At 45.8% G+C, this 13,977-nt stretch overlaps 3 protein-coding genes across 3 annotated transcripts in view; all 3 read left to right on the top strand.

The window, feature by feature from the left end:
* LOC105698163 (HIRA-interacting protein 3) overlaps positions 1 to 4,471 on the top strand; it is a 35,440-nt gene extending 30,969 nt beyond the window's left edge. Inside the window, exon 4 of the mRNA XM_012422179.1 lies at positions 150 to 4,471. Coding sequence (XP_012277602.1) covers positions 150 to 296 — 147 coding nt within the window. The 3' untranslated portion in view covers positions 297 to 4,471. The remainder of the gene's footprint in view (positions 1 to 149) is intronic.
* A 405-nt stretch (positions 4,472 to 4,876) lies between these two features.
* On the top strand, positions 4,877 to 5,805 carry LOC105697938 (zinc finger matrin-type protein 5). Its single transcript, XM_012421682.2, has 3 exons — positions 4,877 to 5,184; positions 5,242 to 5,379; positions 5,444 to 5,805. The coding sequence occupies exons 1-3, from the start codon at positions 5,058 to 5,060 to the stop codon at positions 5,668 to 5,670; spliced, it is 492 nt and encodes a 163-aa protein (XP_012277105.1). The 5' UTR covers positions 4,877 to 5,057; the 3' UTR covers positions 5,671 to 5,805.
* Positions 5,806 to 6,056: 251 nt separating this feature from the next.
* LOC105697977 (pleckstrin homology-like domain family B member 1) overlaps positions 6,057 to 13,977 on the top strand; it is a 28,947-nt gene continuing 21,026 nt past the window's right edge. The window contains exon 1 of the mRNA XM_012421747.2: positions 6,057 to 6,345. The gene's annotated coding sequence lies outside the window, so the exon portion shown is untranslated. The remainder of the gene's footprint in view (positions 6,346 to 13,977) is intronic.

Consider the following 13,977-nt stretch of genomic DNA (forward strand, 5'->3'; position numbering starts at 1 on the left):
TATGTTGCGGTGACGTCGCGACGCTGGTAGTAGATGGATCGCAGGAAATGTGTTCCAAGATTCTCTCCCCAAGTTCCATGCGAAGTTGGCTCGCTCGCTTCGAGTGGAGGTGACCTACGAATAAAGAAATCATTTGCATTCTGTCGCAGGTGGATAACGCCGTGAACGAGCTGGAGGGCATAGACCTGTCGGACCCCGACCTGCACAAGGCCGCGACGAAGATCCAGGCGAGCTTCCGGGGGCATAAAGTTCGCCAGGAGGTGACCACAGTCCCAGGATCGGAGACCAAGAATTAGACGGGAGGTGGCGGAAGGGCGGCGCGATCGAACCTAATTCAATCGAGGACTCTATCGACCCGGGACGTGGGGATGATTCGTTTAGAGGGATGCAGGACGGGATCGAGATGTCGTTGAATTCATTTTCCTTTTTGCCCTCGAGATTCTTTCGGCCGAAAAACACCGAGGCCGGGCTCGTAGCGAAGACCGGCTGACGTTTTCTCGAAGGCGAACCGAGCGGGGGTGTTCGAAATTTTGGAACTACGAACGACTTTCGAACATCCCGTTCCTCCAAGGCGTTGGCTCGATTCGGCCGCGGGTAGCGGGAAAACGTCGAGAGGTCTTCGACTGCGGGACCCGGCTCGGGAATTAGTTGCCTCGTGGATTAGTTGCTCGGGAATTAAGTGCACCGAAACGGAGATAGCACCGCAAGACACGTGTATTCTCGTTTAACCTCCCGACGACGGACGGTCGTCCGCACAAAGTTTTACAAGCTATTCAACTTCAACGCTATACATTTTCGAGAGTGTAGGCAGTGAACCCTGATCACCAGTTGTAAGGATTCTGTCTGACATCGACCCCTTCCCGGGAACGCATACATGAATCGGGCATAAACCATCGGCGAAGTCCCACGGAAAAAAAATCGTAATATATATACATCAACGAGGTTAATTCATTAATCGCTCCTAGAGGGCCGGATTTAAGCGACGCGGAGTCATGCGCGAAACTGTACGAATTTATATTTCCGTGAAATTATCGACGAGTCGACTCGTCACCCAAAATGATCCGTTCGTCTAAAAATGTACCGTACACGTATGCCACGTATAAACGCATTCCCTCCTCGCCAGTTGCCGGGAGATTCCTCGAGTCCGGAAGGCAGCTTTGTCTGAAGACATCCGATAGGCGCGAGGCAACTGTGGAAAAATAAATTTGGGGAAAATCAAAGAACGGTCCCACCAACGTCGAGGCGGGACCAAGGCTCGCCGTGGTCTCGGTCGTCGGATCGTCCGGAAGCTGGAACGACTCGACGACCGAGACACCGGAAACTCTCGATAATCATCTGAAAGTTCTGGTTCTACCAGCTGTTCTTTTTGAATCTATTTAAAGGGATACAAAAGAAAAAAGGATCTCTTACCCTTTCGAATCCGAGGTTAAGCGTTGTCAAGAGCTTCGACTTTACGACGTTCCGATAAATAGGTCTTCGGACGTTCTCTCAAATACTTCGCGCGCTACACCTAGAAACGATTACTTAGTAATTAACCAGCCAAGAGCATGCTCTAAAGCGGTCGCATTTAACCGATAGACGTAACGAGGCATTTCGCATTGATCGGTAACCGTGGGAGCTCGTTCCACCGCGTAAACGATAATTCCCTTATTTTTCAACGACAAGATGCATATATATTTTTCTGCGTTAGGATTCCACGGTAAACGAGCAATTCCTAAGCTCGAATCGCGATCGCCGGAGTCATCCTGGTCGAGCTGCGAGTTTACACGAGTCGTGTCTTTCTCCATTTCGTCCTAGTCCCTTTGTTTGCGAAGATTCGTTGTAGGTATTGTTTTTAGCAGGCCTAAAAACTTTACGCGATATATTGCTCTCACCTTCGTTATCGATTATCGTCAATATCCCTTTTATTACCTATTATCGATATTATTGTTGCCTTCATATTCGCCGTGTTGTCACCAATTTGTTCTCCACGGTCGTTCACGTGTAAGCTGCATTTCGCCGTGTTGTCGCCAATTTGTTCTCCACGGTTGTTCACGTGTAAGCTGCATTTCGCCCCCTCGAGAGCACAACGTACCACGGGTCGACCTGGCGCACTTGCAGCCGCTGGAAACTGCGAAAGGTTATTATCGATATTAGGAAATGAACAAGCGACGTTTCGACTCGACAACGTACGAGCAAATGCCATTTCGGGTGTAGCCGTTTGCGAGATGTAAACCCAACTTGTCGACAGATCGATCCATACTCGAAACCGAATTCGAAGTAGAGAGCGAGGTGTTATAACCGTTTATTTTCAGATTACTTTGGATCATTTTGCAGACCGGGTTCGGAATGGAGGGTGAGCTGGATCAGCCATTAAGACGGATCCATTTTCGCAGCTTTAGTGTCGGTACCTTAGCGTACCTACTTTCCCCTATTCCTTGCCGTACAATCAACACCCTTTGTGACATCCGTTGACGGGATGCAAATGTCCAAAACTAATTCCAACGCAATCCTTTTTCTATTCCGAAACTGATCGACCTCGTAAATTGACCATTAATTAACTCAACGAGTTTCACCGAAGAGCTAACACATCCGTTGCGTACAATTCCCTCGAATGTCCCACACGGTACATCGAATTTCACGTAATGTTTAATTAATCGCCACCTCATGATTGAATAATTTATCGTGCGTGTCGTACCCCTGTACACATTGCTATCGATCTCGGATGGTAACGCGTCCGCAAAACTGACGTGGCCCGATCGCACACTATTATTCTGGAGTTTCGCGTTAACGTCTTTGTCTATTCATCATTTTCTCGCCGGTTTTCGACGGTGTCGACGTTGTCGAGGATACCTGCAGTTTGTTTGCTCGTACGTTTCACACGATGTATAACGAGTCCCGTGCGATATTTCGTTACACGTGACGTGCAGCGGCGCGCCTATGTAAATTATCGCACGCAGCACGTCGCCGTGTACATACATTTTCGCTGTACCGCAACTACGGCCCTGCTGTATGCGCGCTGTAAACCGGGACCGCGATATCACGGAGAACTTTAATTTCGCCGTAAAATCTCCTGGGCCTTCGATATTCGTTACCTTCGACCGACCCCACAGTGCGCAGCTCCTCTGTTCCTTCCCTTCGTTTCTTTCCTTTCTATTAAAAAATGATGAATTCCGTTCCGCTCCACACGTAGTCCCGAATATGAATATTAATTATTTATTCTCCATGTTGATTTCTCCGGGCATGTTCCTCTGGCTCCTTTTTTGTACCGACCATGATATTGGTTGCCTCGCGTGTATCCTGAAGAAAGGAGAAAATGTACCAACCACGGAATAAATTAGATTATATGTGCCCAAGGGACTTTACCGCAATGCGCATTAGCGTCGTACATACGTATTTAGGGGTGTACATATGCGACAGTTTTTTTTTCCTCTTCAAGACCTCTCCAGCCACACGTTTTACGACGATCGCTCTGCATTCCGAAGTTATTATGTAGATATATTCGAAAATAAGCTTGTAGACTTTTGGAGTACGACCGCCTCGCGGGCGGAAATCGTGCGGCGGATAGCGGACCTGTGGACATATTTTATCCTCCTTTATTTAATTTCCCCTTAGACATTTATCGAATAATGAATTGGCTAGTGATTACGCCTCTACTGTAAGGATAACGGCTAATTTATCGGCAGCTAGTTACTAATTTCTGCGGTTCGTAGTTGGCCGATTATTGATTAACAATCTCATTTGTAAGTGCATTACTTTCTCACGGTTCGGCTCTTTACGATAACGACTACGTCATAAGTATAAGAACACTTGTAACCTCTATTGCGCGGTCGGTCATACCGAGAAGTATAAAATCCGAGGTCGGCACAATGTCTCGCGATCAATCAATACAACTTTAATGGTGCGTTTATTGATAATCAATGTTTCCAATTTAGCAGGTACCTCGCAATCTACTTCTACTTGTGACTGTAGTTAATAAACAGTTACCAACTGCGGACGTCATCTGGAATTGGTACATCATCCTGAAAGTGCGGTATTACGTGAGAATTCGTGTCACCTTCGATAACGTAACGTTAATGGACCTTACCTTACGTCAGTCGATCCGTAAAGAACGTCGGCAACCCGCAAACGTCGCGAGAACTTCGAAAATACGCCGGATTTCGTATTTGATCCATTTGCAGCTTTTTAAGCATGAAAAGGGGAGAGCATAAGTTAGAGCAGGGATGCTCGGGGAATGCATTTCGATGTTCCTCAAAGAGAAACGGAGCGAGATGGTCTAGCGTTCCGAGCATTTGGGCAAACGCATTTCTCCCGTATAAGCAAGCAGTTTCTCCGATAAGAAATCCTTAACAATCCAACCGTAGTATATTTAGTCACGCACGAGGTGCCGAGACGTCATATTATAAGGGCGTAAGAAATAATTGTACCTTTAAACGAGCAGTATCGTGTATGTATTCCGTTTGTTTAAAATAAATGCCATCTAAACCTACCATCTGGTCGGGGTCGTTAACCGAGTTACTAGAAATCCAAAGAAATATTCCTTGTAAAATATCTTTCCTTCTCTAAAGGAACGCCTATATTTGAATAGATGCTGTTTTTATTATTTAATTCGACATTTTATGGTTTCTTCATCAATCGGAGTCAGAAATGAATTACAAAAGTTCGAATTGAATTCAATAGAGTAATGTACTTCGAAGACAGATTCGAGATATCGATTATAGACAAGTCGATTTAGTGCTGCCATCTGGTGGGGTGTCTGCGTACCTTATTTATGTATCATCTGCTGGTGCCTTAGTCGACATTTTCTTATCAAAAGGTATCTATATATTTTCAATTCGCTCTGATTTACCGACGTTATCTGAAAGCATACCTCATTAAATACCTTATGAGCAACGTTCATAGTCAAGTCTGATTGTTTTCATAACTCTTTTGAATTTGGAGGTTATGAATGATTAATAACTTCACTTGCCAGGTACGCTTCGGTGGCGTTTGTTTTCAATAGTGTACGTTTTCATACCGAGGTTGTATCAAAGGAGGATGAATGGGGCTTGGTAAATGTATCTGATTCAATACCGGTAATGGGGAAAAGGTATTTCTGCGATTATTGCGACAGGTCGTTCAAAGATGACCCGGAAGCAAGAAAGAAACACCTGTCAAGCTTACAACATGCCAAAAACCGGGCTGATCACTACAATCTGTATAAAGGTAAATTTTGCATAAGTATGTCCTGAGTAAGCAAATAACCATTTATAACCACTCTAGATCCTGAGACGATATTAAAAGAAGAGACCGCAAAGATACCGTGCAAGCGATTTATGACTTATGGGGACTGTGCCTTTGGAAATGGATGCAGATTCTCACATTACCCTCCGCCCTATATATGGGAATTGAGACGAATCGGTAAGTATTCTTGAGTAACTGTAAGCAGTAACAACGACGATACAGACAATCTCAACTCTTACAGTCGAATCAAAGAACCGATCCGCTGGATCAATAGGAGCAGGACCAAATCCTGACGACATCGTCAAGGAATTTTTTGAAACAACTTTGGACGAAAGCATCATCGAAGCGATCGACTGTCCAATCTGGACGATTCCTGCCGAATTCCATAATTATCCAAATCTGCCTCCGTCTTTACACCCAATTACACCAGAATCTATAACTAATTCAAATTTTGGAAAGTGGGGTTAACAATGTGATACGATTCATAAATATTCCTACAGCGTAACCTTGGAACCTCATTTATTGCGAATCGACACGTGTTGGAATTTTTGGCCATGCATCCCCTGCAATACTGTTATAGAATAAAGGTAGAAATCAAGGAAACATCTAGGGTAAATCTAATGATTCGAAAAGCCCGCCGATGCCAAAACCGAAGGGCTTGCGCGCCCTCAACCGACTCGCTGGTAAGATCCCACGTGACTTCGGTGGCGATTCGGCTAGCTTCGGGATTGGTCGGTAATTCTCGGGTGATGCCATCTGCCCTGTCGCGCTCGCCCCTCTTCCCTAGCCGGTCCTCTCTGGTTGGTCGGGGGGATCGGGGGCCGATCCGGCCTCGGCCAGCGCATACCGAAGCCGAGCCGCTCCATAGTGGTGTAGAGTTCGTGGCGACAACATCGCGGCGCGGTGGCGTCCATGCGACACCTCGAAACGAGACCAAGACGCGACCAAACAATTGGAAGTCGAACCAATCGGTGTGTCGTTCGATTATGAGATCTCCCTTGAGTCGCGAAGCATTCCCTCCGAAGGAAGTGCGGACACCGCGTCGGCGCGAGTGTTCGAAATAAGAAGCCCGGCAGGACGCCGCGCCGGCGCCGCGACGTCGGTTCTCCCCTGATCTGCGATCGGCCCGAAGAACTCCGCACGGTGAGTCCTCCATCGTTCTGGTACACCTAATTTTCGCAAAATCAAGGCGAGACCCGTCGCTCCTCGTATTTTCGCATTTTCACTTTAATCGACCATCGTCCGAAAGTGTCTCTCAGCGAACGCTGATCCCGCTTTGGCGGGAATTTGAACAGCGCGAACCCTTCTAACCTCCCGCGAGCCGCGCAGCGTCGAGCTTTAATCCGTGACTTAACCTACGCAGTTCCAGGGATCTTATCGCTGACTAATGCGATATCGACGCGTCCGATCGGGGCTAAGTGAAAGAAAAAAAAATACGCCGATTTTATTACCGAAGCTTAAATCCAGGGTCTTTGTCGACCGGCGAGAAGAAGCCGCGAAGTTCAGAGCTAATTGACCGGGTTAAGTTGCCTAATGGTTATTGTTGCTAACCGATGACGCGGCCCGCGTCGCAGTAGCGATTGTTTGGCGCGAGAATTGGAGTAATGTTCAATTTCCAATGATGGCACTTCGCTATAGTCGCGTCCGCGTCGTCGTATTCAAGTTTACCGTGGTTTAATTAATCGTAGGTGTATCTAATTTTAACCACAGGATTTTCTCATCTTGATTACGTTGGCAAGGGTATTGGCCGACTCGGGAAGGAACGCGCGGAGACCTTGGCTAGCGTCTTCGTTTCTTTCGCCGCTGTTTACGTCAGAATCCGTCACGTGGGATTCCGCCATACGCCGGTTTTTCATGCCGTACGCAATCGATTCCTATTGACTGTATTTTTCCGCCTTCCCTTTTCGCCAGCTCTCTTCATTGTTATCCCAAGTCGGGCTTACAAGTGGGAGCTGCGCGTCCACTGCGCAGAGGACACGTACAAAGGTGATTTCACTTTTTGACTTCCGGTCCCGGGAATACGACTCTGGCCAGACGAATACCCGACATCGAAAGCCGCCTTCGAATATTTCGATAAGCTAATGGCATTTAAACCATTTCCCTGAAAAATAGTCAGAGGTACGAGTGTTATCGCACCTCAAAGCTTTCTTCAATTAGTGCTCGTAGAAAATACCTTCACCGGTTTATCTCGGTAATTCTATAATTAATCTGGGACTAGGCTCAGGTAGAAACGTTATCAAGGCTGGAAATCGTCATCTTGGGTACGCTGTTACGCACTAACCGTATGTTTATTCACAATATCGCTCCCGATATCGAACCCCCTTTTGTTGGGCGTGATAAGGCGATCCCCCCGTAACTTTGATGACTTCCGGTTCTGAGGTAGAAAATATTTGGCCCAATGGGCATTTACCTTCATTTTTATACCCTCGCTTTTTAATTGCATTTAAGGTGTTATGAAAGGGTCATTTTATGTACATCGAAGCGTTAAAATATTTATAATCTGAGACCAATCATTTGAAACTTTGTCACGTGGTTATAGAGGCCTTAAGGAATAACGCGATGCTCGTGAAATTTCATTTAAAAGAGAATTTTTTTTATTTATCCCAGATTGGAGCCAAGAACACATTTTTTTTTTCTGATAAATGAAATTTCATGAGTATCGACTTCTTCCTTAACCCTTTGAGCGCTAAGCCCTTTCGGCGTATGGGCGAATTTCCTCAGGGCGTGCAAGCAATATTGGACCAAATGTCGGACGCACCTATAGGATCATAGCACTCATAGGGTTAAGAAATAATCACGTTCCGAAGTTTCAAATGATTCGGTGCCTCCAGTTTGGAGGAAAGTTTTATAAATCTTTTATTTTTATATGTATAGAATAACTGTTTCGTAGCACCTTAAGTGCGGAAAACTCGGACCGAGCTTTGGCATAGTGAACCAGGCTGAGGGGTTCTAGGCGATGCACGGCGGAGAATATTAATTATCGCTAATCTTTTTAGAGAAGTCGGTGGCGCGAAACGATTTCGCGATTTTAGAGGCTTCGAGTAATCCGGAGTAACCTGCGAGAAGCGACGTTTACGGCTGCCGTGCGTGTGGATTACAATCCACGCACGATGGCGAGCTCGAGAAGGCCTTGAGACTTCCAGGGGAGACGTCGAGCCGCTCTTGTGCCTCCACTCTTCTGTGGGTAAATTCAGCCTTGCCAGGGATCGGTCCGAAGAGGAAAGACACGGGTTTGCGATTCGGAGACGAGCTCGGCTCGCTTATCGCCGGTGTCATAGTTCATCCACGCGGAGCGCTTAACTCTTTGAGGCACGGTGGTATCAAAAGTGTCCCACCTTTATAATACGTGAATATCCACGGTGGGACAGTTTTTGACCCACCTCGAAATATTCCAATTGCTACGTGCACATGGGTTTATATTTTGTCTCACTTACGTAAAGTAGGTGGCAATACTATCAATAAATGTTATTAATGTGTTCGCTTGTGGTAGCAAGGTTCGAGATGTCATGTACAGGTTCATTAGCTGTTGGAAACGGAAGTTTTTATTGCATTTGAAGTTTCTTGGGTTTTTATTGCTCGTAGACGATGTGCGCTTTGTAGTACCCAAGACAAAAAATTAAGTTCGCACATCGTGTTCTTGTACTGTATGCAAAGTGACTCTGCGCCTTGGGAAAAGGATGTGTTTTGATAAGTACCATTCATGAACCCACGTGGCACGGTGGGACTATTCGAGTCCCACCTTATAATAACAAACTTAATTGAATTATTATCATTTTTTTTTATGTTTTTATATTATGTCATTCCTTTATTAATAGAAGTAAACCAACTTTGTTCGATTTAAAAGGAAATACAGTTTCCTGTGCAATGTGAGCCTTTTTATTTTCTAAAATTCCGTGCCTCAAAGGATTAAAAGGCGACGCGACTTCCACCGAAATCCTGGCGCGCGAATTCGCCAGGAAGTCGCGCCGCATTTCGAAACGACTCTTCATAGGCGCCGTTGTGGACAATTTTCTAGGAATGTAGCTTGAAATGCAACTAACCTTGAAATCGAGCGATAAGAGGCGCGGTCAGGTCGGAAAGGCAATCGGTGCACCACCGTAATGATAATTCCCTTCGTAACCAATAATTGTTAAAAAGATCGTAGGATTCCACGATGACGAGAGGAGGAAAAAAAATAGGCGAATCGAAAAAATTCCCGCGATCTCTCCCAAATCGTCGTAATCATAATTCGCTTCGCAGCCGATGAGTAATTAAGACGATAACCGACTTCGCACCTGCGGAAACAGGAAGAAATATGCACGAGGTGGAGGGAACCGCGAGTCGTCCCAGTGCACTCGATAATTTATTACTTATTGCAGTTGAGGAATTCTCATTTATCAACTCTTGGAGCAACTAAATAGCAACAAAATCTTCCGCGCTTGTTTTTTGTTTTGTTTTGTTTTTTGTTTTTTAATTGGTTATTTATGCCACTTTTGTGAAATTGGCCGTGACGACTTCATAATGAGCTGGCATTACTCACGCATTTACCCATTATTTTTGTAATGGCTGGAGCATGCTGTTTTTTTCTTTTATCGAGGAACAAATTGGCAATAAGAGAGCACTACATTTTCCCGTATATTTTGTTTGATTGTGGTAAAGTGGTCGTGCTGGCTTAACAGACGCGCGTCCACCGGGCAGCTGCGACGACAAAGTGGGGCAGCGGACAGTCAATCGGGAACAATGAGCAGGACTCGATACAAGGCGTTTATTGTGCGGGCCACACGGCTTCATGGATTTATTCGTTGTTTATCGGCGAGCACGCGCTCTCGAGAGGTCTCATCGGAAGAGCCGATCCGCTCGACGTTCCTGCTCTTCCTCTCGTTTTGCTTATTTTCTTCTTCTTCTTCTTTTTTTTTTTTTTTAAGAGCCTCCGAGAGCTCTCGATTCGAGTGCGTCGCCTCCTTACGCGCGGTTTCTTAGCCCGTCGAGTGGAAACGAAGGAGATTCGCCGATTGCCGCGCCCGGAGAGGGCCGTGATCATCGCCTAGAAATTCCTCCGTTGTTTATCCGATCCAGTTTCGCCCGACGAGGAGGACTCTTCCTGGAACACCCAATCACCCGCGGTGGGCTTAAGGTGATATGAAAGAGTCATTCTATGTATAATATGTGTATATATACACATATATATATACACACATATATATACACATATATATATATACACACATATATATATACACATATATATATATACACATATATATATGTCGTAAAAATATTTATAAAACTTTTCTCCAAACTGGGTACACCGAATCATTTGAAACATTAACACGTGATTATCGAGGCCCTAAGGAAGAGCGTAATGCTCGTGAAATTCCATTTGTCACAAAAAAAACGGACACCCAGGAGGTTTCAATTTTTTAATATGTTTACAGATATTTTTAAAATTTGTTATAAAAACCTAAATATTATGGGTGTCAAGGCCTCCTTTGCAGCCTCTACATTCACGTTGTAAAGTTTGAAAGAACTCGGTACACCCAGTTAGGAGAAAAGTTTCGTAATGATTTATTTCGCAGATGCCACTTTCACATCCCCTTAATGTCCGAGATTTAATTTCGTTTTTTAAGGAACGCACGCTCTCGTGTCCCCGACGAAACTCTTGCCCAGGTTAATGGCGCGGGTGTAATCCGCGTGTATGGTGCACCAACGATTTTCTATACTGGGTACCTGGCCCTTTATTTTCCCGGCGTCGCGGCGGTTGAAAGGCGACGCCTTAACACGTGCGAGTTATTTTCTGCCGCCCCCGGAAATATTACTTCCTCGGAGCACCGACCCGAGCCCGGTTCCTTCCTCTAGGTCCCGGTGTTTAGTTTTGGGATTACATGGTGGGCGTAGGAAAATCGGCGGAATTTTTTTGCAATTCTTCATTTTAAGGAAAGAGGGAGAAATATTGGGGGGGCACTTTGTTTTACGCGCGTCAAGGGACGTGCATCTTTTGTTTTTCTTTTTCTACGCAATGGCGACCATGGTACAGATGGGACGTTGGAACTAAAGACTGGTGATTAAACTCAAAAACTCGCGTCTTTGATGAGCTTCCTTCCTGGCGTGATCCTTTTAAATTTATTCATCGCGGACCGCGGGTTTTCGCGCGGCTGTCGCAGCGGCGAAACCGGAGATTGACGCGCGTCACAGGTCCGAGGGGAAAATCTGAGTCACTGCGGTGTCACCGAATTTAATCGGGTGAAATTCTCCGCGTGAAGGCCTCCGGTACCGAGGTAATAATAAAGGTGGATTCAGACATATCTTTACTATGTCGCGCGTCGGTGGAAATAACGGGAGGATTCCCTCAACCTTTGAACAAAGATTTGGACCTTTTGACCCAACGTCATCGTATCATAAATTCCGCAATTCACATATACCATCCCGGCCGTTCCCGTATCTTCACATAAATACTTGCGATTAATAATAATTGGGTATAAAAAGAAGGGTGGGCATAGGTTCGAATCGAGTCATTCGATTCATCGACTCTCCTACGAGACGCATCGCAGCCTTCGCTTGATTTAAAGCTATTAAAAAGAATAATTAAGTTCAGCCATTTCCTGTCGACAAAATATTAAGGAATTGTCATTTAATTGCCTACAAGAGTTTATATTTTTGATACATTTATATGATGACAATGGGTCAAAACGATCCGATTTCCGTTTAAAGGTAAATCTTACGTAGTGTTAATCGATCCGCGATTCTCGGAGGCGGAACGCTGAGCGGTCAGCGCTTTTTAGCCGCAACTTCCGGCGCGCGAGAAAGCGAAATCCCAAGCGATTAGTGATAATCGCATGATTTTTTATTTTTGCTTTTAAGAGGGGTTATTATTTTTAATACGTTTATATGACGACAGTGGATCAAAATGGTCCGATTTACGTTTAAAGGTAAATCTTACGTAGTATTAACATTAGATCTACCAAGACGGGTCAAAATGACTTGTTTCAAATGGCTCATCCTATACAAAACAAAATATGATGGTTGTTCTACTGTTAATCTATCCGCGACTCTCGGAGGTGGAACGCTGAGCGGTCGGTGCTTTTTCGCCGCAGCTTCCGGCGCGCGGGAAAGCGAGATCGCAAGGCCGCGGGCAAGGCCGCTCGCGTGCCGGCGCGTAACACCGGTTTACGCGATTCGAAGCGAATCGCGGTAAATCCCGGGGAGACCGTAGACCGTAACGGCGGAGGGTCGGTCGTTACGCGAGACGGTCGTCCCCGAGGCCGCGGCGGAGGTACGCGCTTTGTGCCGCCGCAGCAACCGGCGCCTTCGGCTTTTCTCCGCCAGCGATCGGCCGCTCCGTAATGGCCGAGGAAAAAGTCGAGGAAGAAGCCGGCCGGTCGGAGTTATGACCGCTTCGGACCTCGTCGAGGGCGGAGCCCGCGAGAAATCGATCCTCTTCGCGTGCGGTCCTTTATTTTTCCGGCCTCGCGGTCGCGGAAAAGGACTCGATTCGTGGAAGGACTCGTCCGATCGCGCGTGCGCCGATCCATCGGGGGCACACGAACCCTTCCCCGTAGAAGCGACCGATAGGATTAATCGTAATCTCGGCTCGGAGAAAGCCGGCTTCGACTTTATACGAGAGGGAACCTCGAGAAGCCGGGGATGATCTCCAGGGCGCGGTCTTCTCTCTAAGCACCATATAAATGACGATAAATGTTGAACTCGGGAGAAAAGTTCTGCGCGTTCGCGTGACCGGGCCGGAAATGGTACCTCTCGATATCCCGACCCACGGATCCATGCGCAGAAAATAATTTGGTTCATGGAACAAAATCGAACGATTGACTGCATTTGGGTAATTTCAGGAAACGTTCCGGTCGAGCGAATCGAGGTTCAGTTCACTCGGCCGAATTACTCGTTTGTTAGGATCGACTCGACTTTTGGCTAATTGACTGGAAGTTATTAATCGAGGAATTTTTACGGGTCAACCGAATGCTTCGTACGTACAACAACCGTGGTCTGTGGTTCGGCCAACGAAAGTGTTGTTGGTTATACAAAAGAACAAAGTTGGTCAACTCAGAGTTATGCATTGCTACAACAAAATTCAACTTAATCGACGATATCATTTTTCTTCTCAGCAAAATAACTGTTTCTTGCAATTATATACGATTCAGGCAACGATATACATTTATGAAGAAAATATTCACAAAGAAACAATGGCAAAATGATCGGAGCTCCATAGGCGGCTCTATTTCAGGGATCACGGGCGAGAAGGCGTGAGCATTGTTTAGAAGACGTGAGCATTATTTAGAAGACGTGTTCGTTGCCTAAACAACTGATACGGCTAAACCAAGACTGTTCCTAGGAACAGTGGACGGAAAGGACCCTCTGTCTTGAACCACAGAATCGATCAGTTGGCTCTTATTTGGAATACTCTAGTTTTGAGGCATACGCGCATATTTGTCTAATAATAAGCCATCATACCAGGCTGCGAGATATACGAAATATAGAATTGTCAATAGTAGACACATTTATTTTAAATACCTCCTACGTTTATTTCAGTCAATTCATTTTTCTTTCTCTCAATGTTCTTAATATTTTTCTACGCGTTGTAACGTGAGGTATCCAGACTCTCCGGTGAATCTTTTCATGAATCCCAGTTTTTGAGTAAGATGGAGTCGAGATCTCACGTTAATAAAATGAAATAAATTGAAATAAGAGTGCTTGTATGGTCCGCCGGTCGGATGGTGGACGAAGGGAGGCGTCGCTCGAGAAATTCACCAGATCGGATCCGAGCCGGCGAAACGGCGTCGCGACTCG

Source organism: Orussus abietinus, unplaced genomic scaffold (genome assembly GCF_000612105.2).
Source record: "Orussus abietinus isolate OABI.00-Male unplaced genomic scaffold, Oabi_2.0 scaffold1, whole genome shotgun sequence".
Taxonomy (NCBI): Eukaryota; Metazoa; Arthropoda; class Insecta; order Hymenoptera; family Orussidae; genus Orussus; species Orussus abietinus.

What these genes read in the sequence shown, in the direction of transcription:
- LOC105697938 (XM_012421682.2), top strand. Translation starts at nt 5,058, where the DNA reads ATGGGGAAAAGGTATTTCTGCGATTATTGCGACAGGTCGTTCAAAGAT. An exon ending in TCACTACAATCTGTATAAAG is followed by an intron (nt 5,185 to 5,241) that starts GTAAATTTTGCA and finishes TAACCACTCTAG; the next exon opens with ATCCTGAGACGATATTAAAA. An exon ending in ATGGGAATTGAGACGAATCG is followed by an intron (nt 5,380 to 5,443) that starts GTAAGTATTCTT and finishes CAACTCTTACAG; the next exon opens with TCGAATCAAAGAACCGATCC.